Below are 26,992 nucleotides of genomic sequence, written 5' to 3'. Positions count from 1 at the left end.
AAAACAGCATCTTGGTTAATGAAGAGGAAATACACACACTGAAGAAGTGCACCTTACTTCAGAGTGTGGAACAGGCCGACATCAGGTGATGATATAACATTTTGTAAATAAAACACAAAATTATGAATGTACAACAGTTGTCATAGGGGATTACTAATTTCCAGCTTTGTTACTAACTCACTGGCTTTGGGGCCAAATTCTGTCTTAATGCTCGGAAAAAGATTTGTGCAATATTCCACCCAAATCAGCCTTGTCTAGGATTGGGGAAAATGTGGGAAAAACCTCAAACAATTAATAACATGTAACTGTCACAACTACAGACAGTTTTGCTGCCTTTGAACTGAACTGAAACTTCCAAATCCACAGATTTTTAACCACATTCCAATGTGTCCACTTGATCTGTGTCCATGTCATCCTTGGCCTGCTCGATGATGGGCCGTGACTTCCCACTGATTTTTACAACCAGAACTCCCTTGTATTTCATTTGGGAAGTTCAGCATACAGACTGACAGCATAACATGCACAAAAATACTGCAACAGGGAATCTCAGTTGGGGAGAAAATAAAAAAAGATCAGGGCTTGCTACTGAAAACAGGAGAAAATACACAAAGAAACAAGCATAAACAAGACATAACTGCTGTCACTCAAAATCCTGGAAAGGTGCTTTAAACTTTATACTACACGATAAGTTGGAATAAGCTTCCTAGACTGCAGCTGTAATGCACCTGGATAAATGGAAATACATTACAGCTGGCTTTAGATTCCTGACAAAGGTAAATGTGGAATATAGCAGGTGAGCATGAGTTTTCCTTCCCTGTCTGCTCTTTTCTCCTTTTATACAGGCATCCGCAAGCTGTTTGGTTCCTGTTCCTGCTGTCAGGAAGCAAATGGGGAGAAGATCTGCATTACCCAGTGCAGCACATGAAGCAATCACCACTATGTTGGGTAGCCAGTACACACACTGGAAATCCCATGTATTCTTGTTGCTTAAAGAGCACAAAATGACAGAAAAAAAAATCTTTTAAAAATCTTGGTAGCTGCTAAAATGTTTGCACTGTCTCTTTAATGGCTAATTAGAAGATAATGGCTCAGGAAAATGGGACAAAATACTAATCATAATTTCAATATTTATGTTTCATTATATTCAACAGTAACATTTTTATACAGATGAATTATACTGACCAGGGCCAAGAGAATAGAAAGATGGGGAAAGTGAAGAAAAAAGAACAGAAAGAAGGAAAAGATTAATAAAATAGAATAAATTCCAATATACCTTCTTCACGATAAACTTGTTCTTCTTCGTAAGTTTTCCATTCCTCTTCCCCTTCTTCGTAACCTTCTTCCCTTTCATAATATTCTTGTTCTTCTCCATAATCTTCTTCCCATTCTTCATAATGTTCTTTTTCTTCTTCATAAATTTCTTCTTTTTGTTCATACATCTCTTTTCTCTCTTCATATATTTCCTTCTTTTCATGAACTTCTTCCTTTCTACCAACAGAAGTCGCTTTGATTTCTTGTCGCTCCTTTGGCACTTCGGGAACTTTAAAAGATTGCGCATATTAAAACATGATGTTTGTAAGACACAATGTATTTATTCAATATAAGAAATATACATATTTATGCAATTCAAGTAGCATATTAAACATTTTTACACAGTAGTCTAAGTATTATATTGCTATTTTATTGTTTTTTTCTACTCTTGATATCGTCCATACTTGGTAGGCCTCACACACAGGTATTCAATTTACTCATAGGTTAGCTAAAAGTCAGAACTATCCTCAATATGTAACTATGATGTCATAATTTTGGATAATAGGACCAATATTTCAATGGAAATTTTCTATGGAAGGCTGAATTTATCATATGTCTATAGCAAGAGAAAAGTAGAACAGAAAGAACATTTTTCAAATCAGTATCACCAGCACGTACTTGTAACAGAGTAAAAACTGTCTAATGAAGTTAGGCTGAATTCAAGAGAAAGTAAGAATTAATCTGCAAAGTTCGGATTAAGTTTATTATGGAGTAGGAAAACTACTTCTCCGCACTGGATTATTTTCTTGTGTATTGCTTTTAGATACGTTTATTTTGTTGAAATAATATCTTGTACTTTTTGGTCTGGGACCAGGAGGCTGGTTTCCTTTCAGTCTCGAAACTGTACAAACATGTTGGCCGCATCTACACAAGAGAGTTTTGTCGACAAAACTCGCAGAGCATCTAACGCATAAAATGCATTTTGTTGACAGAATCTGTTGACAAAAAAGCTATGAAGATGCTCCAGGGGCTCTTTTGTTGGCAGAGTGGATCAAAATATTGATCCACTTTTATGTGTAGACGCGATTTGTCGACAGAAGTTTTGTCAGAACATCTCTTCCGACAGTAACTTACATAGACAGATGCTTCTACTGTAGACATAGCCATTATTTTTAGTGGTCTAATCTCTTCCTGAAATGCACACAGAGCTTTCTGCTTATAAAGGCAGATATAAATGCATATTGAAGAGGAATATATCCTTTAGCAACCTCTCCAAGATGTAGACTAGGGGGTACGCATGCTGTCCCAGATTTTCCAATCCATTGACGTCAACTGCAAAACTCCCATTAATTTAAAACATCACAAGATCAGTTCTAATGTAATCCTCCCCACAACAACAAAGAAATGGAGCACGAGGAAATTAGCATTTAAGGCACAAACCAACCAGCATTGAACTTGATGGGACATAAGAATAGCTATAATGGGTCAGACAAAGGTCCAGCCAGCCCAGCATCCCATCCTCCAACAGTGGTCAATGTCAGCTTCTCCAGAGAGAAAGGATGGATCAGGTAATCATGAAGTGATACAACTCCTGTCCCCATTCCCAGCCTTGGCAAACAGACTAGCGACATGATCCCTGGCAATCGTGGCTAATAGCCATTGATCGATTTATCCTCCATGAATTTATCTAGTTCTTTTATGAACCCTGCTGAAGTCAAAGCTCCCATTGATTTAAATGGCACTGGATCAAGTCTTCAGTGCATTGTTCTAAGTGCACAACAAAGGGAGTAGAAGAATGGAATCCCATTAGGAGGTTTTTAGCACATTGCATGCGGTCAACATATTCATTTTTTTCTATGCAGAAGCAAATAACTGGCATCCTGAGAATATGCTATTTTACCCCAAATGTTTTTATTTACCACAAAATTTAACAAAATAAAAATAGTCACATAAATAAAAAAAAATTTTAAAGCAAGGCTGTAACATGCCTAAACAAAGCTACTAATATCAATGTTTTGTAGATATGTTCTAGCATGATAGGAATAACATGGAAAAGATTGCTGATTCTAACTGATGTAATCTACACGATCATTTGACTAAGAAAGAAACTGCAATATCTTTTTAAACTAGGCAACTGCCTACTACATTTCATAAAATAACACTATAAGAGAACAGTCACATATTTAAAGAGTAGATTTTTGTCTTTGTTTTACTTGTCTTTTTCCTAAGTTTCTTTTTATCTTCAGAGATTAAACTCTTGTTTGAGAGTCTAAGCAAATTGTTTCAATCTATATCTTGTATCACTAGTTTACAACCTTTAACTAACTTCTTTTGCCTTATATCTGCATTTCAGCATTCCAGAACATATTTTTGAAATATCCTAAAGAATGAGCCTTTGGGCTTTAAAAATGCATCTTCATAGCTTAAAATAAAAACCCGGCAACTTCCCATTATTCCATATAAAATAAATATACTTTCTTAAAAAGATCTTTTTAGCAATGACATGAAAATCCATTTTACCTTTAGGCAGTGTAATTTCTTCAGGAGCTTTTGAAACCAGCTTTTTGGAGACTTTCTTTTCAAGAACTTTTCTGGTTTCTAGAAAGAAAAAAGCAATTTTTGTTTTGCATTTAATTTGTGTGCTCTGTTTGGCAACATTTCCAACATTTTAAAATCTATTACGTTTTTACCTTTCTTCTCTTCTGATGGTGGAACAGCAAAAGGCAGTAAAACAGGAATAGGAATACCTTAGAAAAATAAAGAGTAACTTTTATTAAAAATATTTCAATCGTAAATTCTTGATACGTGAAAAAATAATGAATATCCTTTGAATGCAGACGTACAAACTGACTGTACTGCAATTTAAAAAAATCAACAGTGATGTGGGTGATAACTTGTGATGGGGGGTTGCAAGAGTCAACAGCAGTCACAGTGCTTTCCATGGGATGGATTTGTAGTTCTGAAATTGAGATGTAATCTTTTTATTATCCCTCTCCCAGTACCAGGAAAAGCGGGAAGGGCCAAAGAGATATCAGGAGCCAGCAACTGACAGTCTCCAGGGCCAATGCTGTAAGTCTGCAGGATTGGCAGAGTAAACAGGTCAACTGGGAGTCAAGAGCCCTGGCTCTGTCTTCCATGTGAGCTGGAGCTGCCTCAGCAAAGTAGGGCAGGGACAGAGCTATAGAAAAATCAGCAGCCAGTGTGCAGCTAAGAGAGAGAGCAGGAATGCAGAAACCGAGAAGGCAGATCTAGTCTGGAAAAGGAGCAGCAGACACCAGAGCTGGTCTGGGGGGATGGGGGTAGAGTGGCAGCAGCATTGAGCCAGAGGCGGCAAAGTTGGGGAACTGGAACACAATGGAGACAGAGAGCTGGAGCAGGGGCTATCAGCATGCCGATGGAGAGCCAGGGCTGAGCTACTTCAGGGAGCTGCAGAGCCATAGCTGGGGAGCAGGTGACTGCTTTGCCACAAGTAATACCAGATCCAAGAGAGCAAGGAGAGGTCCGTGGGCAGCAAGGGCTCACGGAGGGAGAAGTTCCAAGGCATGAGAGCCTTCAAATCCAGTCTGAAGGGGTTCGGGGGAAACAGGACCCTGAACCAGACAGGGGGGCTGATGCTAGGGATAAGGGTCCTGCCACCCAGAGCTGGAGAATGTGTAGGCTCCACCCGAGCAGGTGCCTTACCCCTGCTATCACCACACACAGCGAGACCCAGGGAGGGAGGCTGGGGCAGATGAACAGGCTGTGAACTTTTCTTAAGCAGCTGAAATTGCTGTTTGTGGTATGTCCTATATCCCCAAGGCAGGGTCCCTTTTTCCTGGGACCTCCTCCATTTCCACCTTATATTTTTTATCGTTGGTTTTGAATAAGTTGTATTCATAGGTGCAGAAACTAGGGGTGTGCTGAATGCTGTAGCATCCCTGGGTTTTAGGCAGGGCTCCACTGCTGTATGTGTGCCTGCAGGCCCACATGCCACATTGCTTCCTTCCTCCCTGCCTGTAGGTCTGTCTGCCTGCCTTAGGGTTCCACCCCTAGGCCCATGCCCATTCCCTGCTGGTAGCTGGACAGGGCAAGGATGAGCACTAGTAAAAATGCTCCTGCATAACTGATTGTATTTGGTTTAAATGTAATGTAGGATCAGTAAGTCAGAGAAGCCATGTGTGTGCAGAAGGTATCCTGTAGTGGGGACACCCTCATCCCTGTCCTAAGTGACCCTGCTTCACTGGGGTTATGAGAACTTCCACACAAAGAACTTGAAGAGAAATTCTTGAGGTCAGGCAGGCACACTGTGGAGCTCACACGTGGGCACAGATCTTTTTACTGCCTGATTCCCCAGGGTAGTACAGAAGCCAGGAAAATTCTCCTTTCTCCAAAGCAAGACCATTCCCACACTTACATCTACTCGGCCAGTCTTCCCTAATAATTATTTAAGTCAGTGGGTGGTATTGAACACCCAGCGTGCGAAGTACCATTCTCACTGCCCTCCCCAGCACATTCAGAGTATTCAAGCATTGGAAAGAGATGGGTGAATTCGATACTGCTCAATCCCAGATTTTCTTTGAGGTTCTCGAATCTTCAACATTTTCACTCTACCTTTGCCTATATTTTAAAGAGCAATCCCACTATAAGTTCTGGTTATTCATCTTACCTTCAGCTTGTGCTTCAATTGCAACTCTGGCATCAGGAACATCTAGAAAATCAAAATATACAGAAATGTGTGGAAAGCAGAGATTCTGATGTCTAGGACTGGGTCACAGTCTTTTCTAAAGACAAAATTTAAATGACTCAAGAGAGAGGAATTCCACGTCCTCCCAAAGGAAACTGCTTGCAGGGTGTTAATTCTCAACATCAGGAAATATTCAGACTATATCTCCTCTCTTCAGTTTCACCCATTTCACCTGTTTATATCCTCTTGGTCCACCTTATTCAATTTTTCACTCTCTTTTGATTTTAAATAATAACAATACACACGTCGTTGTCATGTCCTCCTCCGAAATGATAGTTTAGTCAAATTGCACACACTGAATTCTATTAACATTTCAACTGCATCACTCCCTAAATCGCTATATTCTGGGTTTTTTTTTAAAGTCCAGAATATATAGTATTTCAGATTATATTCTCTCTTCTCTCTCACTCCCTCACACAAATCCTCCCCCCCACCCCCAATAGAAAGGAAGATTAGCGAGTGCAACTAGAACAACCACTTTCCTTGACTAGGATATGTTGATGGATATTTAATTGCTTTTTACCTCCTCCCTGATCTTTAGCATACTGCTTTGGAAGTCCATCCCCAATTCGCTGTCCACTCTCAGCCCCAAAGGAAGGGGAAAAGACGACTTCCCACAATGTGCAAAAGAACCCCAAGCCAATAAATTCCTCACTAATTGTGGAGTTCAACATTCACAATTGGTGCCTATGGGAAAAATCCTCCTTTATGATCTGAAATTCCCTTCTCAGTTTATTAGCCTTGGTTTACTAAAACCAAATCCAGAAATAGGAAAGACAGAAAAATACATGCGGGCAGAAAATTACATTAGTGCCTTATGATTCATAGACATGGTCATAATTTTTTCTTTACCTGGTGGCTTCACTTCCAGTTTCATTTCTGCAAAAGAACAATAAATTTGCATTTAGAATGGATTTCACTCTCCAGCACAATATTTCAGTTGTTTTACATAGATACAAATCTATTTACTATGTTCACTAACCTTTGGTTGTCAGATAGAGCTCTGCAGTGCTTCTTGCTTCACCCCTTGGTTCAAGACGAGCAATTACAGAATACACACCTGGAACATGGAAGTATTTCAATATACATTTCCTGTTCCACATTAAGAAAGTAAACAATGAGAAAAAAGTGATAATGGAAACACCCCATTAAGGTTACCTTCATCTTGTGCAGTGACATTGTGGATAGTCATATAATGACAGCGACCTTCACTTCTAAAGCTGTATTTACGACTCTCTTTAAGTTCAACGGAGCCTTTATACCATGTCACTACTGCGTCATCAAAAGAAACCTCACACTCAAAGGTTGCAGACTGGTGTTCACTCACCACTATATTCTGTATGCTTTTTGTGAACTGAATGGGCTCAGCTGGTTTGGAAACAAAACAAAAATATATTAGTTATCCTTGTTGTGGTAGATCTTTGTTTGTTTATACAACTTCTTGTGAATCCATCAAGGAACAACCAACATTTACTAGGATATTGAAAAAGAAAATGAAGAAAAAGAAATACAAAGAAATGTGTATTCATCATTCTATCTCCTGAATTTCAGTCTTCTACTTAGGAGTGAAGTTAAGAAGACACAAGAGTATTGCCATAAGAAGATTATTCAAGAGTAGTCATTAAGACAATCAAGAAAAGAGAAAGAATTCTTCGTGTATAGGCAAACTGAAAGTCTGAAATATGAAGAAAATACAAATACCTCAGAAAGAGCAGACTAAATAGAATAAATATAACTCAGAGGAAAGTGATTCAGGGTAATGGATCACATTAATTATACAGATAAAATATTACTCGATTATCCTGGCAGAGGTATCTCCTTCAAAGGAATGAATCGGAAGACTGTTTCCTCAGGTCCATCTTCAAACTTGAAAATATTCGTAAACTACTTCCAATCTCTTCTGTTAACTGAGCATCCAGAAACTTTTAAAAGTAGCATAACAAAGAGATTTCCATCTGCTTACAAACCTTCAATGGTTAGATCTGCAGTTGTTTCTAGATTGTGAAGCTTGCAGGTATACTGCCCCTGGTCTTCTGTTCTAACATCTTTGATGATTAGTTTGTGTGTTTTCTCTGAGACTTGTGTTGAATATCTCCCTCCTATCTTAATGGCTTTTCCATTTCTATACCACTGAGATTTGGCATTTGGGATAGAGAACTGACAAATCAGGGTGCATGTTCGTCCTTCCTTGAAAGCAGTATCATGAAGATCCCGTTCAACGGCTGGTGCTGTTATTATGTTAAAATATATATTTTAGTAAATATCTGAGAGTGTGAAATTAACATATATAAATTACTTTCAAACAGAAACTTTAAAAATACACTTACCAATCACAGTTAGTTTAGCACTAGCAATATGCGGACCACAGACAACTCTGAAATTTCCCTGATCTGCAGGTTGGCAGTTCTTGATTCTGAGTATATGCAGATCACCTTTAATTCTTATGTCATATTTTTCATTCGAGTCCAATTTTTGAGTGCCTTTGTACCAGGAGAGTTTGATCTCAGGATAATTAATCTTAATTTCACATTCGAAGACAGCATCCTCATCTGCTAAAACAGTCTGGTTTTCAATATCCCTGATGAGAGTGATAGGCTGGAAAATATTAATTTAAAGGGTTCAGTTTTCATTTCAACATCACATTTTCTATCATGTAATTAAGTGTTTTACTTTCAAGCCAAAGTCATCACGTCACCTCTGTCTGTGTGACTCTTTGATGAATAAGTGACACAAGTTCTTCCAATCCCTGCTCTCCTTTGCGAGTTCTCTCTGTGACTTCAATTTCCTGTGGAAAGATGGGATATGGCTTAACATGAAGTAACACTATTATGAAATAACTAGGATCCATGTTTTTATCATCTCTACCACCGCGAGCAAGTCTGCAGAATCATCTGTCTCTCTAACTGAACCACCTGGAAACCCACAGATCACTTGAACCTCTGGGCAAAGAGATGGTGATAGGACTTATTTGGACACTATCTCACCCATTGCTTGAGCATACTGAGAATTAGGGGAGTGACACAAGTAGCTCCATATCGGAATCAGAATCTCTTTCAGCAGTGCCAGAATTAAGACTCAATAGTGTTCCCAGAAACCATGTTACTCTTAACATTCCCAATGCCACAATCTAATTAGGTCTTACCAGCCTATGACTTTCTTCCTCTTGGCTTTGTTTTAGCAGCTCAAAGGCTTGCAGGAGGCCACGGAAATCTGTAATTCCATACATGAGAGCATACTTCTCATATTCTTTAGGATCAACATTTTTAAGAATTTCCATGATATCAATGGGTTTCTCTTCCTCCTCTTCCTTCTTTTTGGTTGGAGTGCTATTTAAGTAATGAGATTCATTAGAACACATGCTAATATTTCTCCTTTCCAAGAGAATCTTTTGAGAATTTGCTTGTTTGGTGTAGAGCAAGCCTTCAGGTGCTGGAGGGGCCTTCTCCTCCAAACGATTAGGCACAGAAATGCTCACTATTCATGACTTCAAGGGGATTCTTGGTCTACCCTGAGACTGACAGAAATAAGAATAACTAGGATCTAGACTTACATATAATTGGTGTCAATCTCTTCAATACATTATGAATACATTTGAGTCAGAGGCTATGTCTACACTAAGAGATAAATTCAAATGTATTAAAATAGATTTTGTAACACTGGGTTTTATAAATTTGAATTTAAGTATCTTCACCTCCCCACGCACTCCCTACAAAGTTGATATTGCTGCTACACTCAGCTGGCAAACACTGATTGTTGCAGCAGTGTATTATGGAAACTATCCCCCAGTTCCTTCATCCCCATAGCATTCTGGATAAGCTTGCTGGTGCTGCATGGGAAAAAAAATGCCCCACAAGAGATTGTGGGTATTTGACATCTTCCCACATTGCAGTGCCCTCACTCCCCTCCTGTGGTAAGCAAACATCCACATTTCCAGGTGGAAGGAAGAATATGTAGGGCATCAACAAAGATGGACAAATTAAAAGAAATCTCTTGCTTCTGTAATGGAATTGCTTTTTAAAATGATAGCTGCAACTGAATTATGAAAAACTTTATAAGAAGCAGCAAGCATGTGTCTTCTCAGCTGGCCCTCCACCCACTGTTGCGTCCCCCCCGCCCCATGCCCTGAATACATCTGAACCCTGAAAATAATACAGGAACAATGCAAAGCTTGAAGAAAGGGTAGATAGTGAAGTTTTGAAAAAAGAGATTTGGTGAGGCATGGTTTTTGGCTTCCCAGTGCATTATTCTGTGCCGTGTGCTTCTGTGCCCTGGGATCTCCCAGCAGTCTGTGTCTTCTCAACTGGACCTCCACCCACTCTTCCCTGCTTGAAAGGGTCCAGAGTCAGAGGAAAGACAAAGATGATAGAAAAGGCTAGGAAAAAAGATTTTTGGCTTCCCCCTTCACCACACAGACATGGCCAACATGGGGGATGTGGGATGGGGCTTGCCAAATTTCATTGCCATTGTTGGGGGGTTTGGTATTTGGGAGGTTGAATAGCCAATTGACATGGTCCCTGAAAATCTTTTTGGGCAGTGGGGGTTTGGGGTCTGTGGCTTGAGAGCCACTTGAACTGTTCCCTGGGAGGCAGCCGGGCCCTGCAATTTGTAGCTGCCAGGGGAGACTTCTCCTAGGTAATAGCTGGTCCTGATTTTCCTTGTTCTGGCGGGGGTATGAGAGGGGTTGGGTGGAAGGCCAGTTGAGATGTTCCCCCCAGCCAGCAGCCAGGCGCTGCAAGTCTTAGCTGCTGGGGGAGACTTACCCCTTGCAACAGCTAGCCCCCAGTTTCCTTACTCTGGAGTGGGGAGTGTGGGGGGAGGTTGGGTGGAAGGCCAGTTGAGGAGTTCCCCTTGGGTGGCAGCCAGGCCCTGCAAGTCTTAGCTGCTGGGGGGAGACTTCCCCCTGGTAGCTGCAAGCCCCTGAAAATATTTCCTGCCTGGAGCCCTCACCGTGTGCAATTTAGGACATGGTGCTACCTGGAAGCATGGTCAGTACTGAATGGCAGGCACTTCCTTGTATTGAGCTGGGGGCTAGCCACATGATGTGGTTGGGCATGGGAAGGACTTTGACTGCATGGCACCTGTGGGGGACGAAGGGGAGGCGCACAAATGTAAACTGCTCAGAAGAAGTTTCTTGGCCTCTCATACAAGCATTACCCCCACAACAGCCTTGCTGCCAGATGGTACAGTGGGGCAGCACCTGTCACCAGGCAGCGCAGAAAAAAATACCAAGTGCTCAGCTAGCAGAAGTAGAGACAGAACCACAAACTCTGTGTTGGGGCTATTTGTAATGGGTAGATGTGCTCACAGCACTAATAGCAAAGAAAGAAAAATGTTTCTCAGCCTCTCATAGCACATGACCCCACAGCCAAGGGCTTCCTGGTCCTGAATTGAAATTCACAGTCTTCCTGTTACCTAATTCCTGTGCATCCGGAGAGCAGCAGAGATGGAAGCGGACAGAGCAGAGTGCTTTGGGGAGCTGTGGGATACAAATGGGGCACCTCTGGACCCAATCATTTGATTTAAAAACATGGCGCTTCCACATTAGCTTTCTTTCAAACTTTTAGATTGGAACTTGACACTACACTCAGCTGGTTTCGGTGACCTTATGATATTGATATTAATGCTCCCTAAATCAAGCTAATGGTATTTAAAGTGAAGATGGTGATGTTGTAATACTAAGCTAACTGCCTTAAATTTATCTCATAGTGTAGACGTAGCCACAGATACAGTGAGAGCATCCCCCCACTGTAGAGAGTACAGAGTGAGCTAGAAAAAATTCTTATATCTACCTCTTGAGTTTTGCTCTTAGATCTCCTTCAATCACTTCTTCCTTTTTACGTTCTTCAACCTGAAGTTCAATACTGGTCTCAATTTCACCATGTTCATTAAAAGCTATGCATCTGTACTGTCCAGAATCGGTTTTTGTTGTATCCTTTATTTCTAGTTTGGCTTCATCTCCCCTCTGCTGGATGAAAATACGACCTCCCCGATTGAGCTGTCTCCACTTTCCCTTAGTCCATTTAACAGTTGGAACTGGATCCCCTCCAACTTTAGCAATAAATACCGCAGTGCTCTCTACAGAAAAATACAAAATCAATAAATCCATCTCTCGTGCCTAACACTGCAGGAGATATCACACTGCCAATACAACAAATAGAGAAGTTGGTACTTTAAGGGAAAATGAGCTTACTTTCCACAATCCTGAGATTCTGAGGCTCTGAGATAAAGTACAGCTTTCCGTCTACAGGTGCTTTCTTAACTGCTGGTGCGGCCACGGTTTTCTCTGGAAAACAGGTTTAAGGAATTTGGCTGTTAATAGAACAGCTCACTTTTGAGCCATAACAACTTTTTTCACTCCCCTGAATTGGAAGGGATGTACTATTAGGATATTTTTATTATAGCAGAATTAATTTACTAAAGCAGCATATATAGTCCTTGTGTGCAAGAAAATTGCCAAAGACTTTCTGAGGACTTTACATAAAGTTGTAATTTGATCCCTAAGATGAAAGAAGACACCATAGGTTGTTTCTGATTCCTGTTATACCTTGCAAATATAAATGACATTAGAATCAGGTTCTAAGATTTTCCCAATGGATAACTTTAGCAGCTTTCACATCTTAACCTGGATACATACATGAGTGATTTGATTTTCCAAATTGTTAATTAGTTGGTTACTCAGAAACTCTCAAATCAGGACAATACAAAAGGGGCTTCAATTTAGCACTTCTTTCCTAAAATCTTGGCCTACAAAGTTTCTAAGAATTATGGTCACCCTACACAGAGAAATTTAAACTTACTCAACTGCTGTAGCCCTACTACTGCCTCCATTATAGACGTGATGCCACCTTAGTATATTAATTACTGTGAGGAGTTCAGACTCTATAGCATTGGTCATGACATAATGCCTCTTTGTGAAAGACAGAGAATCTCATCATCTTCATGCTGTATTAATTCCAGTCGAGTCAGAGGGTAGTGTGGGTTGAAGCTGAGACAGCCCAGACCAATTAATTGCACAGCAGCATCTCAGCTAGACAAATAATTCTTTTTAATGCCTTCTTCCTTACCCGCCTGTCTTTCTGGCTGGCTCACTCTAGACTTTACTGTGTCTCATGGTGTCACACAGGCATGAAGCACTCTCCTGGACAATGTACCAAGCTCCCTCACTAATGGTCTGCAAGAGATGTCTAAACCCCATCTTCCCCATGAAACATGGATGCTCCAGGCATTGTGGCTCCACTCTGTTATCTTGATCTTGGCTCATACTCTTCGTTTTGTCTGCAAGGTTCAATTCTAAACCCTCAAGGAAGGGATCTACAGTTCATTTGACACAGATCCCCAAATGTATATTTTTGGGGCTGTATTAATTATCATTAAACACAATGTGACCATCAGACCAATATTTCAGATTATGTGATATTTTATAAAGTAAGAACAGACATGGGTTATTTTCTGTTTGATCATGAACCACTTAATTCACAGAAAACAAAGATGCAGTCATTGTAGATTTCTTTTACTTTGTCATCCCATGACCTGATTTTTCTCTTTTACTATACCTTTCACGGTCACTTTTGACTTGCAAGAGTCACTTCCAGCTACATTGGTAGCTTTGCACACATATTCGCCTGAATCAGTTTTAGTAACTGCCGTGAATTCCAAAAGAGCTGTTCCATTAGCAAAGCTAATATTGCATTTATCTGAAGTTTTTATTTCTCTCCCAGCCTTCAGCCACTGAATCCTGATTGGCTGGGATCCCTGGACGTGGCAGCTGAGCTGTAAATTCTCTCCTTCTGCTATTGTCTCTGGTTTAAGAGGCTGGTCAAACACTGGTGGCTTTTTTGGTTCTGGAATTGGAAAATAAGGAAATAATCAAGAAAAATGTATGTTATGAGCATAAGGGAAAAACCCATAAATAAATGAAATCTTTACTCTAAAAGGTCATTCATATCTATCAGTAAAAGAATGATAATGTGTTTTGATAGATAAAAGTCTGATTTTTGAGAATACTAATGCTACATAGCATTAGACAATAAAATAGTATAGACAAAGTAGTGTTTCGCAAGACTGTAAGGAGAGATATTTCTGTATTCTATCTTCTTTCAAAGTAGTAGTTTAAATTTGTTCAGATCCGCCCAACAATGAATGAAAAGCTACACATCTTGAAAAGCAAAACTGGCTTTACTTAAAAAGAAAATGAATAGAAATTTGATGGATATTATGGGACCTCATATTCTTATATTACTAAATGTTCAGGCTGATTTGTTTTTGCAATCTTAATGTGTAGTTCACACCAGATATAATTGGTTACCTCATTATCATCATCATATATTTTAAGGTGTCATTAATCTGACTATAACCTAAAAAGTCAGAAGAATAGCTTAACTTTGCTGTTTATCTCAATCCTATTCTGGATATCCTTAATAGAAAGAGTGAGGAATGAAGATAATGCAATTAGTGAAATAGATATGAGAACAAATTTATTTACATTAATGTGGGCAAAAAGAAACAAATATTACAGATTTTAAATATCTACCATGTATTAAATGTATATCTTAGGTCACAACATATAATATCTCACAATGACACCTGGGATACGTCTACACTTACAAAAAACTTCAAAATTGCCATGCTAATGGCCAAATTGAAGAATACTAATGAAGCACTGAAATGCATATTAGCATGTCACCGGCTGTGGCATTTCGAAAGTGCTGAGGTTCACTCACCCACAGCTCTTCTACATGGGGGTCCTTCTCCAAAGGACCCCACAAACATCGAAATCCCCTTATTCCTATCAGCCGATACTCATTTCGGCGCCTCATTAGTATTCTTCGATTTGGCCATTAGCATGGCCTTTTCGAAGTTTTTTGTGAGTGTGGACATGGCCCTGATATAACATAACAAGCAACATAATGGGAAGAGATGAGCTTGGAATATCATGATTGCACATACAGGAAAATAAAATGGCCTGAGGGGTTTCTGGCCCCAACTGGAGATCAGCCACATGTAACTTGGCCACCCCACAGTTTGGTTGCCCTATTTGGCAGGGGCAGGAGATTTGTTCTATGGCTCTTGATGTGTGGAGGAGCTGAGCACCCACAATTCCAAATAAAATCACTAAGTGAATCAGGTGCCCAGCAGTTTTGAAAGCCAGATCATGGTGTTGGACCAATCACAGTATTTCTTTGCTTTAAGAAAGCAAACCATGTACTGGAAGCAAATGTAAGTCAGAACTCTTCCCTCAGGTGGACCTGGACAATCTACTTAATTTCAGTGAGAGTTGCACAGGTGAAAACATGGGCCAAATTGAAACCATCCTTTGCACAGTTTACTTTGTTCATTCTATGCAAAACATCAATGGACGTTCAAATGAAGTGGCAACATAGGCTCATTTTTATAAGTAATCTAGTAGATGAAGGCAAAAAGGAGAACTGCAAATGTACAAGAAAAAGACTCACAATGGAGCAAACAGTTTGCAGTATACATATAAGAACTACACAAATTATTCACAAAATATGTACTATGCTCAGGAATCATAGTTACTTCCAAAGTCCCATAATAAATCAGGATTATGTATGCAAGGTAGCTCCCGAAGGACAGTATGCAAAAAGTTACAGTACAAACACCCTTCCCCTGTCCCCACAGAAGGCTCCAGCTCTTTCATAAGTAGGTAAATGGTTTCAGTTATTTTTGAGAAATACTGACACTGCCTGGAAAAATTTGTCACACCTTACGGACAAATATTCCAGTTGTGGTCTGTAGCTTAATTGCCATAAATAATTATGGCATGTTGCAAACTTTTACCCACATTTAACATGAGCAGCACTGGGTTATTATTTGCTATGAATATATGTCAATAGTAGTGAGGTTTGTGTAATACTGTCCACTAACTAAAACGTGGAAACATACAGGAAAGCAATCACTATTTTGTTATATGCTATTTACATCTCATTCTCAGATGTAGAAACACTATGCCCAAATTCTATCTGGAGATACAGAACTCACACTGAAGCTCATGAGAGTTGTGCTAGTGTATCTAAAGCAGGAACTGGAGCCATTATTTCATTGTGTAAATTTTACTGAATTTAACATTCTCCAAATATGATTATACATGGACTAAAGAGAAGACTCCTACTGAGAATTATTCAAATAGATTTGGAAGATGTATATTGACAGTGAACTTGTTGATGAAGAAAACTAATACTAAAGAGCAACAAAACATGAAAATAACTAACCTTTAATGACAACAGAAGAAGTGCATAATACACTCCCTGCTTCATTGGATACTTTGCAGGTGTATAAGCCAGCATCAGCCTGCCCTGCACTCTTAATTTGAAGAAGTACGGTGTTCTTTAAGAACGACATTTCACAGTTAGGACTCGGATAGATTTCTTGATTGTTTTTATACCAAGCAACAGTCAGAGGCTGAGAACCAGAAACACGGCCCTCAAGTTTCAGGGTGTATCCTTCTGTTTCTTCTACTGTTTCAGATGGTTTCTTTGTAAAACTAGGTGGAATTTTTCGTTCTGTAAGAAATGAATGCATTCCTTAAATTCTAAAGAAATTTAAGATAAAATATTCAGTAGGAGACATTTCAAAAAATACCTTTCATGGTTATATGTTGTTAAAAATGGTTTACATCTATTTGAAATGAAATTATTTATTTATTTAGTCAAAAAGTACACAATGAAAACCATTCTTGGGACAGCAAAACACCACAATGTGCAAAGGTGCAGTTTTACTCTTTAAAAATTAATAAAAATCACTTAAATGTTATTAACAAAGATACCATTTCAAACAAAATCATGACCCCATGTATAAGGAACAAGAAATAAAACATTTTTCTATAAATCACTGAAGATGAAAAAGTCTATCAACTTTCAAAGAAAAGTACATTGAGGAAAGCATTATTTCTTCTCCACAATTCTCCCAATAATGTCCTTCAAAGAACTTTCAATTCCTTCTGAAAGAAACTTCAGTACACATTTTATAATCCATGTATTGAAAAGAAGATTTATTTATTTTAGAAACAAATTAATTAATTGCGCACAACATACATATAGATCAGTTAATACCTTTAATACTTAGCTGAGCTGTGCAAGAGTCCTTTCCAACTTCATTGCTAGCCTGGCATGTATACGTTCCAGAGTCTGCATTGTCAATATTCAGAACTGTCAAATAAGCTGTGTTGTCCACATAACTGATCTGGTACTTTCTTCCACTCCGTATCTCTTGGTTATTTTTTGTCCATGTGACTTTAATTGGTTGAGTTCCCGAAATATGGCATTCAAATTCAGCATTTTCTCCAGCAAAAGCATCCACAGGCGAAAGTGGAATGTCAAACAATGGAGGATTCTTCCCTTCTGCAGTATGATAAAAACAGAAAAACACGTATAGCTTTAAAAGGCTTAATTGGTTTGAAGTGTACTGCTACACAAATGTCCATCTATTATTTTAAGTTGAGATGGAACTTGAAAAATGAGCTGGTGATGTTAAAGGGCAAAGATTTAATAACCAACCCACCTGTAAGCACAAGCTTGGCACTGGAAGAAGCAGTCCCAAAAGGATTGGAAGCTGTACAAGTGTATTGGCCAGCAAGACTTTTGTCTGTCTGCAAAACCTGGAGCATTGCTACATTATTTAGGAATGATGTTTTCACATTGTAGCCATCTCGGATAGATACGCCATCTTTAGACCAGGATACTTTAATAGGGTCTGATCCAGTAATACCACAATCAAATGTAACTGGCAAACCAATAGTTTCATGAATGTCTCTTAATGTTTGTGTAAATGAAGGAGGAAATTTACGCTCTGGAAAGAAAGAAGTATTACACAATGAAAGCTTTGGGAAGATATCGATGTCTTGGTACATTCTCAAATAAGCACTACCTAAAATGATACTGTATTGTGATTTAGTTAGGCAGACATGCAAGAAGATACTGCAAGATCCAGGTATTGGTTTTAACCACCTTGCCTAATATAAAACAGTAAAAGGCCCCCAGAAGGCCAAAGAGATTATATGCTAGATCACTTAGTTTGGAGACTGATGTATAAAGAGTGCCCTGCCCAGGGCTATCAGGAAGAGTCTGACCAGTTGCACCTTCCCATCTCCTTTAGTCCATGTGGTTCCAAAGTAGGAAATAAGGACAGAACTAATCTGTAATGTTTGATTAACAGCCTCTCATTTTCCTCACTGAAAAGAGCTAGAAGAATAACTGTTGACATGCAATAAATTGAAGGGGAAGACACAGAAGGCACTGAGTCTTACAACAAGCACCAGGCAATTCTTCCCAGCCAGGCATTCACTTCTAAAATTAATAAATGCTGCAGGGTCTCTTGACATGGGTAGTCTCTATCTGGTTGTGTAAAGGCACTTCGTGTTCCTAAGGAAAGACTTTTCTTTTCTGAAATGCATGACACAAAATATTCACCTTGAACAGAAAGCAAAGCTGATGAAGAAGCTTCTCCAACACTGTTTTCTGCTTTGCAGATATATTTCCCACTTTCTCCAGTATCCACCTGGCTGAAGACCAAAGTGGCAACGTTGTTCTTAAAGTACATTTTAGAGGTAGGTGTTGCTCTTAGTTTTGTGTCTCCTTTGTACCACGATACAGTAATTTCTGGTGTGCCAGCCACTTGGCATTGTAAGGATGCAGAATCCCCAACAGTCACCTGAGCATGTTCCAAGCGTGTAACAAAATAAGGTGGTTCTAAGGAACAAAAATGCACAATTAGTACCAAAAGATAAATACCACAATGACTATTAAAATAGAAAGGAGTTGTGTGGAACAAGGGCACACCTAATACTGAAACATCAGCTTGACAAGTATCTCGTCCAGAGTCATTCTCAATGTGGCAAGTGTACTGTCCCTGGTCTTCTATTTTGCTAATGGGAACTTCCAGTATAGCAGATGTTTCTGTGGTGGTTATGCTGCATTTTGCAGAATGAACTACTTTGAATCCACTTTTCTTCCATACAACAGTAATTGGTGGAGTTCCAGAGTATGTGCATTCCAGAATTAATGGCTTTCCTTTCTCTACACTGAGGTTATTCAGTTTTTTCACAAATTTGGCTGGCTCTATAATGAGGAATATGCACATAAAAGTTAAAGGTAGTCACCAAGAGATTTTTAAAGAGAAACATGGGGAATAGGAAGCTTGACAAACCTTTTACAAACAGCTGTGTGGTGCAAGAAACTTTGCCAGCCTCGTTAGTGACAACACAGGTATAGTCTCCACTTTGGTGTGGCTGAACATCAAACAGCTCCAGTTCTGCAACTGAATTTTCCAAAGAGATGTTGCATGTATGTCCTGGTACTAACTCAACACTACCTTTAAACCATTTAACATCCAACGGATGGGTGCCCTGTATGATGCTGGTAAAAGTTATGTTTGCTCCAGATAAAACTTGCAGGGGATCAGGTTTCTTTACGAAAGACGGAGGTTCTAAAATACAGATTACACAGAAGCACAATAAGCACTTCAGCATTTAGATGCAGAGTAAAATATTCCAATACACACTATTGATAATTAGAAAAATGTAACAGATCAAAAAAATGTAAAATGCTGCACACTAACCTCGAACTGTCAAATATGCACTGCATTCATCAGAGCCAGCTACGTTACTAGCTGTGCATGAGTAAGTTCCCATATCAGATTCCTTAATTGCATTAACTTTTAAAGAGCAAGTATTGTCTGTAAGGGTCATCTGATACTTGTCTCCACTGGTGATGTCATGTCCGTCATGAAACCAGGAGACAGAAAAAGGTGGTGACCCAGACACTTTGCAGTCCAGTACAACAGAAGAGCCACAAAGAGCATTAGTGTCTTTCAGTTTTCTCGTGAAAGAAGGTGGCAAAATGCGATCTGTACAGGATAAAACACAGCTATAAATATTACATCATTATAATTTAAAAAGTAGATGTTTTCCAGGCATCTAGGAGAAACATATCTGCTTCTCTTTTGCACTTCTATGCTAGCCTGGGAGAATTCAAACAAAGTCTGCACGTCAACTAATTGAGGCTTGAGACACTGAGGCTATGTCTAGACTGCAAGACTCTGTCAACAAAATTTCTGAAATGTTGTCTTTGACAGAAGTCATGTCAACAGAGCACGCACCCAGACTGCAGACCGGCTGGCAGAGATCTACTGGATGGGAGCGTTTTGTTGGCATCCCTGTGCCCCTTGTTCCATGAGGAAGAAGGGATGTTTTGACAAAGGGTTTTTTCTGATATTTAGCCCCATGTGGATGGGGCAAATGTCAAAAAAGCCTCTCCCGACAGAACTGTCGGCAAAAGATATTCAAATGCATTGTGCAATTTGCTTATCATTTGCCGACTGTTCTTGGTAATCTAGACATAGCGTGAGAGAACACAAGAGAGGGTTGTGGTGTACACTCTAAAGACATCCTCCACGCCATCGGAGGGTGATCTTTCTCCATGTGTTTTTTTTAACATTTACTTATAAGAAGAACAACAGTTACCACACCACATGGGACATGAAAACTTAGTTGATGAGACTGAACCTTAGCAACATCCTCATACTTCCAAGAACGAGAAATGTGAGGCAGGTCTCAACCTACTTTCACTCTCTGTGATATCTACAAAGCTAACAAGCCCATGTAGTGCAGCTAAAGTTACGTTATCAGTGAGTATTCCCAGATTGGAAGCAGCCTGACTTGATACCAAAGGAAACAGTGTGCTGTGCAACACCTATTAAACAAATTTTAGAACCAAAGATAATTCACAAGTTAATCGACTAACCTGAAACACGCACTGAAGCTGTGCATCTGCTTTTACCAACACTGTTTTTCACCTCAAAAATATATTCCCCACTATCTTCTACTCTTGCATTAAGGATCTTAAGCCCGGACACTTTGTTGACGAAGCTAATTTGGTATTTGCGATCAGTAGACAGCTCCTTCCCATTCTTAAACCACCTGGCAGTAAGCTCTGGTGTGCCGTCCACTGTGCATTCCAGAGTACACGAGTCTCCAGAGGTGACTTTCATTGGGCCTGGCTTCTCTACAATGACTGCAGGTTCTGAAATGAGATGCAAATCACAGCCATGTTTGACTACAAGACAGAAGATGTAATCAGTTTGTTAAGTGAGGTTAAAATATCCTTCTTACCAACCTAGAACTGAGAGAGTGGCAGAACACTCCTGAACTCCAGCGTCATTTTTGATCTGACAGATGTATTTTCCAGCACTGGCTGGCTCTGCATTTGCAATCCGGAGAGTGGCGATGTTTTCTGAATAGGAAATCCTAAGGTTTTCACTTTCTGTAATGATTTCCCCTTTGTCTTTCAGCCACAGAACAGAAATGGGCTGGGATCCTTCTATTGTGGCCTGCAGCTCAACTGGCTCGCCAACTATAGCAGTGAGGTCACTGAACTTCTTCACAAAAACTGGGGGTGCTAGTGGAGACAAGATATGTCATGTGAAACCATAGGGGAGTGAACAAGGAGCATCACTTAAATTGTAGGTTGCAAGGTATATAACTGATGTTTAAGTTATTATACAAACCTTTCAGAGTTATAAAAGAAATGCAAGTGTCACTTCCAACATCATTTACAGCCTTACAGTGATATTCACCAATGTCTGCAGGATCCACACTAAGAACGTGAATACTTGCAAGGTAGTTCTCAGACATGATTTTGTACTTCTTGCTACTTCTAAGCTCTGTTTTGTCCTTGTACCACGAAATCTGGAATGGAGGAGTTCCCCGAAGTTCACACTCAAGATGAACATCTAACCCTTTCAAAGTCTCAATAGCATAGTGTTTCTGGATGAAAACTGGGGGTTCTTTGAAAAGAAGAAAATTTGGATTTCTGTTAATTCAGTTCAGGACAAAAGAGACAAAAGAACATTGAAATAGTACATTGTGTCACTATTTTGAACTGATGTATTAGAGTGACGCTATGAATCACTATAGGAGATGGCCTCCATGTGCTGCCAGACTGATATGATCTGTATCCTGCATTCTGAGAAGTTCACACTCAGCACTATGACTAAATAGGATAGTCACACCCATTAAGAGCAAGTGAAGTGAAGTGAAGAAAGAAAGAGAAATCCTGTGGGTTCTGACCTTTCACTTTCAATGAAGTACTGGTGCTTGCAGTGCCTGCTGCATTGCGAGCTTCACAAATGTAGTCTCCACTGTCTTCCACACTGAGATTGTGCATTTCAATGACTGCCACAGAATTAACAAAGGACATTCTGTATTTTTCACTGTCGTGGATTTCAGTTTCATCTTTGTACCAGGTGACTTTGATTTCTGGAGAGCCGCTTATTTTGCATTCATATCTAGTGGAATCATGCTGTTTCACAACTCTAGAGAAGTCTAGCTTTGTAATAATAGTTGGTGGTTCTACAAAATCAAAGAAAAGGGTAAACATAATGATACACTAAATTGCACTGCTCCATATAAGTGATTTAATCATGAAATATTTAATTGATAAAGCAATGAAATATCTAATCAAATGAACAGGCCGTGGGATGCAGGTGAGTGGTAGAAATATCTGCAAAATGTGAATTTATATTAGCCACTGATGTATGTGGTGGCAGCATGACAAACTGAAAACTGAGACTGAAAACTGCTTCAAAGTGTATTTAGAAAACAGCTGAGAAAGAAAATTGTGCTATGAATGCAAACAGAGAAATCAAGAAATCCAAGATTCCCTCCTATCTTAATGACTTGTCCATTTCTATACCACTGAAATTTGCATCTGGGACAAAGAACTGACAACTCAGCATACACATGCTTCCTTCAGTGAAAGCAGCATCATGCAGATTCCAAGTGCAGATTCTGTTAGCATATTAAAATGTATATTTTGGTATATAAGATAGTATTAAATTAGGAGTATAAATTACTTGCATACAGAAGCTTTCAATGTTCACTTACCAAGCACATTTAGCTTAGCACTAGCAATATGTGGACCACAGACAATTCTGAAATTTCCCTGATCTGTGGGTTGGCAGTTCTTGATTCTGAGTATGTGCCGATCACCTTTAATTTTAATTTCATACTTGTTACTAGGGTCCAATTTTTGAGTTCCTTTGTACCAGGAGAGTTTGATTTCAGGATAGTTAATCTTAATTTCACATTCAAAGACAGCATCCTCATTTGTTATAACAGTCTGGTCTTCAATATCCCTGATGAGTGTGATGGGCTGAAAAATATCAATATAAAGGATTCAGTATTCACTTCAAGATCACAGTTACTGAAATGCAATTCATATTTTATGTGGTTAACATTTTATTATCAAGTCAAAGCCATCATGTCACCTCTGTCTGTGTGAGTCGTTGCTGAATAAACGATACTAGTTCATCAAATTCCTGTTCCTCTTTGCGAGCTCTCTCTGTGACTTCAATTTCCTGTAGAAAGATGGGTCATGGTTTAACATGAAGTAACACTATTATGAAATAACCATGTTTTAATATCTGCCCCCACCCACAAATCTGGGGAGTCATCTGTCTCTGTAACTAGACCTTCTGGGAGACCATAGCTCACTTGAGCCTTGTCAGCCCATCTTACAAGATCCATTTCACCAAGATCCTCTAGGCAAAGAGATAGCGATGGGTCTTACCAGCCTATGGCTTTCTTCCTCTTGACTTTGCTTTAGCAGCTCAAAGGCTTGCAGGAGCCCACGGAAATCTGTAATTCCATACATGCGAGCATACTTCTCATATTCTTTAGGATCAACATTTTTGAGTAGTTCCATGATATCAATGGGTTTCTCTTCCTCCACCTCCTTCTTTTTGGTTGGAGTACTATTTAAGTAATGAGATTTATTAGAACACATACTAATATTTCTACTTTCTAAGAGAATCTTTTGGGAAACCAAGTCTTGCTTAAAATTGTTTGGAATAAAGCAAGGCTTCATGTTAGTGCTGGAGGGGCCTTCTCCAAACTGTTAGGCACAGAAATGATCACTCCTCTGACTTCAAGGGGATTCTTATTCTACTCAGGGATCACTGACAGGAGTAAGAGTTGCTAGGATCAAACCCTGCATACAATTGGTATCTGTTCCATACATTGTGAACATTAATTAATGGCATCTGGGTCAGATACACAGTGAAAACATCCTCCACGCGTAGATGCTTCCGAGTGATCTAAAGAAGAATTTTATGCCTACCTCTTCAATTTTGCTCTCAGATCTCCTTCAATCATTTCTTGCTTTCGTTCTTCAACTTGTAGGTTGGCACTGCTCTCAATTTCACCATGTTCATTAAAAGCTACACATCTGTATTGTCCAGAATCAGTTTTTGCTGCATCCTTTATTTCTAGTTTGGCTTCATCTCCCCTCTGCTGGATGCTAATACGACCTCCCTGGTTTAGTTGTCTCCACTTTCCCTTAGTCCATTTAACATTTGGAATTGGATCACCTCCAACTTTAGCAATAAATGTTGCAACACTCTCTGTAATAAAATACAAAATGAATAAGCTTATCTTCCACATGCCTGAGAGTGCAAGTGTTATTATAGTATTACCAACACTATAAACAGAGAAAAATCACATAGTTTTGGAAGAACAAGCTTACTTTCCATAACTTTGAGATTCTGAGGCTCTGAGATAAAGTACAGCTTTCCATCCACAGGTGCTTTCTTAGCTGCTGGTGCAGCTGCTGGTTTTTCTGGAAAATAAGTTTAAGGAATTGGGTTGAAAGGTTTAATAGAACAGCTCACTTTCAGCCTTTTTTCACCCCCCAAATTGGAAGAGATTTCTATCAGTATATTTTAAGTGTAGCAGAGTATATTTATTGAAGCATTACAGGCAGCCCTTGGCTACATCTACATGGGCAACCTCTGTTGACAGAGATCACCGTTCACAGAGAAACATTGGCAGTACCTTTGTTGACGGATAGAGTCAACACGCAAAAGCAGATCAAAAGAGCAAACTACTCTGTTGTCAGAGAGCAGCCAGACTGCCCAGCCCTCTCTCGACAGAATGGTTGACCAGAAGCTCTATAAACAGGACCACCTAGGGAAACAGAAGCTTGCTCTGTTGACACAAGCGTCTGGATAGGCACTCTGTCAACAAAACACTGTTGACAGAGGCGTTATACCTGATAAGGAACAGGGATAACGCTGCTGTCTGAACAGTTGAGTTTTGTTGACAAACTCTCGATACAGCACTTCAATCACTTAGATGCTTGGTGGGTTTTGTCAACAAAAGCCCAATTTGTCGACAGAAGCAGCCCGTGTAAAAGTGGCTCTTGCGTACAATAAAAAAGCCAAGATCCCTCTGGTGATTGTCCACAACATGCCTTTGATTCCTAAGATGGAGGCCGACACTCTGAGTCCAATTCTGATTTCTGTTATAACATGTAAATTTTATTTACATTAATGTAAGTTACAGCAAAATCAGGTTTGAAGACTTTTGAAAATGGATTGCTTTACTTTAGGCTCTTCAATCCATAGTATGGCACATAAATAAATGGCCTGATTTTCAAAAATTCTGATCAGCTATTTCCCAGCAGCTCTCATTCACGATAGTACCACAAGGCTTCTCTTTGGAGCCCATTTCTTAAAGAACTGTCCCGCAAGGTTTCTCAGTGTTATCATCTGCCTACAACTAAAAGTTTAAAGTCGCTAAGCCACTCCTAGGCCAAATGCTTCCATGCTGGGGTGGTGGTACTTCAATATATTACAGAGTGTGAAGAGCTCAAATGCAATACTAACGGCAAGATGAGTATTTCACAGGGAGAATTTTATCCCCAAACTATATTAATTTCAGACAAGTGATGGGGCAGCATTGGTTCAAGCTGAGATAACCCAGCTCATCACTGCTGCATCTCAACTGACAAACTACCAAGGTCTCTTGGTAATGTCCTAAAGTAAATGTCTGAAGCCAATTTTCCTCACGAAGCATGCATGCTCTGCATAGTGTGGGCCCACTGTAATCACTTGGGTCTTGGCTCAAACTGTTTTATTCGCAAGGTTAAATTCTAAACCCTCAAGAAGGGCATCTACTGTTCATTTGACACAGATCCTCTAATCTATATGATGCTATGTAAATTAACATGGAACACAAATCAGTATTGCAGGCCAGTATTGCAGATTATGTGATATTGTATAAAGTAACAAAAGACATGGGTTATCTTCTGTTGGATTATGAGCCACTTAGTTCACAAAAAAACAAAAACTTCTTTTAAATTGTCATCCCATGACCTGATCTTTTTCTTTTACTGTACCTTTCACTGTCACTTTTGACTTGCAAGAGTCACTTCCAGCTACATTGGTAGCTTTGCACACATATTCGCCTGCATCAGTTTTAGTAACTGCTGTGAATTCCATAAGAGCTATTCCATTAGCAAAGCTAATGCTGCATTTATCTGAAGTTTTTATTTCTCTCCCAGCCTTCAGCCACTGAATTCTGATTGGCTGAGATCCCTGGACGTGGCAGCTGAGTTGCAAAACGTCTCCTTCCACTACTGTCACTGGTTTAAGAGGCTGGTCAAACATTGGTGGCTTTTTTGGTTCTGCAATTGGAAACATTTTAGGAAACAAGAAAGAAATGTATATTACAGACATGTGAGAAATACCATAAATAAATAAAATCGTGATTGTAACAAATCAGCTGTATCTACAAATATGAGAATGAATGAAATCTGATGGTGTGTGTCCGCCCCATGAAAGCTCATCACCTAATAAATTATTTTGTTAGTCTTTATGGTGCGACATGCCTGCTTGTTTGTTTTGTTATGTATTGATACATACATTTCAGGGAATATTAATGCTACACAGAATGGAAACATGAAATAATATAGAGAGAGTACTTTTTTACAATCATACAAAAGGACCACATCATGTATTTAATTTTACCTTGATGCAGTAATTAACTGACACTCATTCTTACAGAATATTAAAATAACTGAAAAACAGGATCTACTAACACAAAAAAGCAGACTTCAGCAAAACTTAAGACTAATGGTTAGTATGGTTCCCTGGGAAGAATAGCCAAGGAAAAACAGAAGAGTTCAGAAAAGGCAGTTTTGCAGGCCGGCAACATCAAAGGTAGAA

At 39.4% G+C, this 26,992-nt stretch overlaps 1 protein-coding gene across 3 annotated transcripts in view; it reads right to left on the bottom strand.

Annotated features, from left to right (window-relative positions):
• The window catches only part of TTN (titin), a 330,648-nt gene that overhangs the window by 178,508 nt on the left and 125,148 nt on the right, over positions 1 to 26,992 (bottom strand). For all 3 annotated transcript variants that reach the window (XM_075000777.1, XM_075000778.1, XM_075000779.1), the window contains 31 exons: positions 26,164 to 26,451; positions 24,511 to 24,603; positions 24,106 to 24,388; positions 23,557 to 23,740; positions 23,255 to 23,344; positions 22,872 to 23,139; positions 22,056 to 22,337; positions 21,494 to 21,772; positions 21,103 to 21,384; positions 20,731 to 21,009; positions 19,547 to 19,834; positions 19,136 to 19,414; positions 18,769 to 19,047; positions 18,400 to 18,678; positions 17,492 to 17,779; positions 17,044 to 17,331; positions 16,204 to 16,494; positions 13,528 to 13,815; positions 12,165 to 12,257; positions 11,764 to 12,049; positions 9,117 to 9,300; positions 8,670 to 8,759; positions 8,302 to 8,569; positions 7,942 to 8,202; positions 7,133 to 7,342; positions 6,957 to 7,034; positions 6,827 to 6,853; positions 5,897 to 5,938; positions 3,942 to 3,998; positions 3,772 to 3,849; positions 1,274 to 1,540 (listed from right to left, as the gene is read on the bottom strand). In XM_075000777.1, the coding sequence (XP_074856878.1) occupies positions 1,274 to 1,540; positions 3,772 to 3,849; positions 3,942 to 3,998; positions 5,897 to 5,938; positions 6,827 to 6,853; positions 6,957 to 7,034; positions 7,133 to 7,342; positions 7,942 to 8,202; positions 8,302 to 8,569; positions 8,670 to 8,759; positions 9,117 to 9,300; positions 11,764 to 12,049; positions 12,165 to 12,257; positions 13,528 to 13,815; positions 16,204 to 16,494; positions 17,044 to 17,331; positions 17,492 to 17,779; positions 18,400 to 18,678; positions 18,769 to 19,047; positions 19,136 to 19,414; positions 19,547 to 19,834; positions 20,731 to 21,009; positions 21,103 to 21,384; positions 21,494 to 21,772; positions 22,056 to 22,337; positions 22,872 to 23,139; positions 23,255 to 23,344; positions 23,557 to 23,740; positions 24,106 to 24,388; positions 24,511 to 24,603; positions 26,164 to 26,451 (6,549 nt within the window). The remainder of the gene's footprint in view (positions 1 to 1,273; positions 1,541 to 3,771; positions 3,850 to 3,941; positions 3,999 to 5,896; positions 5,939 to 6,826; positions 6,854 to 6,956; positions 7,035 to 7,132; positions 7,343 to 7,941; positions 8,203 to 8,301; positions 8,570 to 8,669; positions 8,760 to 9,116; positions 9,301 to 11,763; positions 12,050 to 12,164; positions 12,258 to 13,527; positions 13,816 to 16,203; positions 16,495 to 17,043; positions 17,332 to 17,491; positions 17,780 to 18,399; positions 18,679 to 18,768; positions 19,048 to 19,135; positions 19,415 to 19,546; positions 19,835 to 20,730; positions 21,010 to 21,102; positions 21,385 to 21,493; positions 21,773 to 22,055; positions 22,338 to 22,871; positions 23,140 to 23,254; positions 23,345 to 23,556; positions 23,741 to 24,105; positions 24,389 to 24,510; positions 24,604 to 26,163; positions 26,452 to 26,992) is intronic.

This window comes from Carettochelys insculpta, chromosome 8 (genome assembly GCF_033958435.1).
Source record: "Carettochelys insculpta isolate YL-2023 chromosome 8, ASM3395843v1, whole genome shotgun sequence".
NCBI classification, from domain to species: Eukaryota; Metazoa; Chordata; order Testudines; family Carettochelyidae; genus Carettochelys; species Carettochelys insculpta.
Note: the sequence above shows the minus strand (reverse complement) of the source record. Positions and strands in the feature narration are given on the sequence as shown.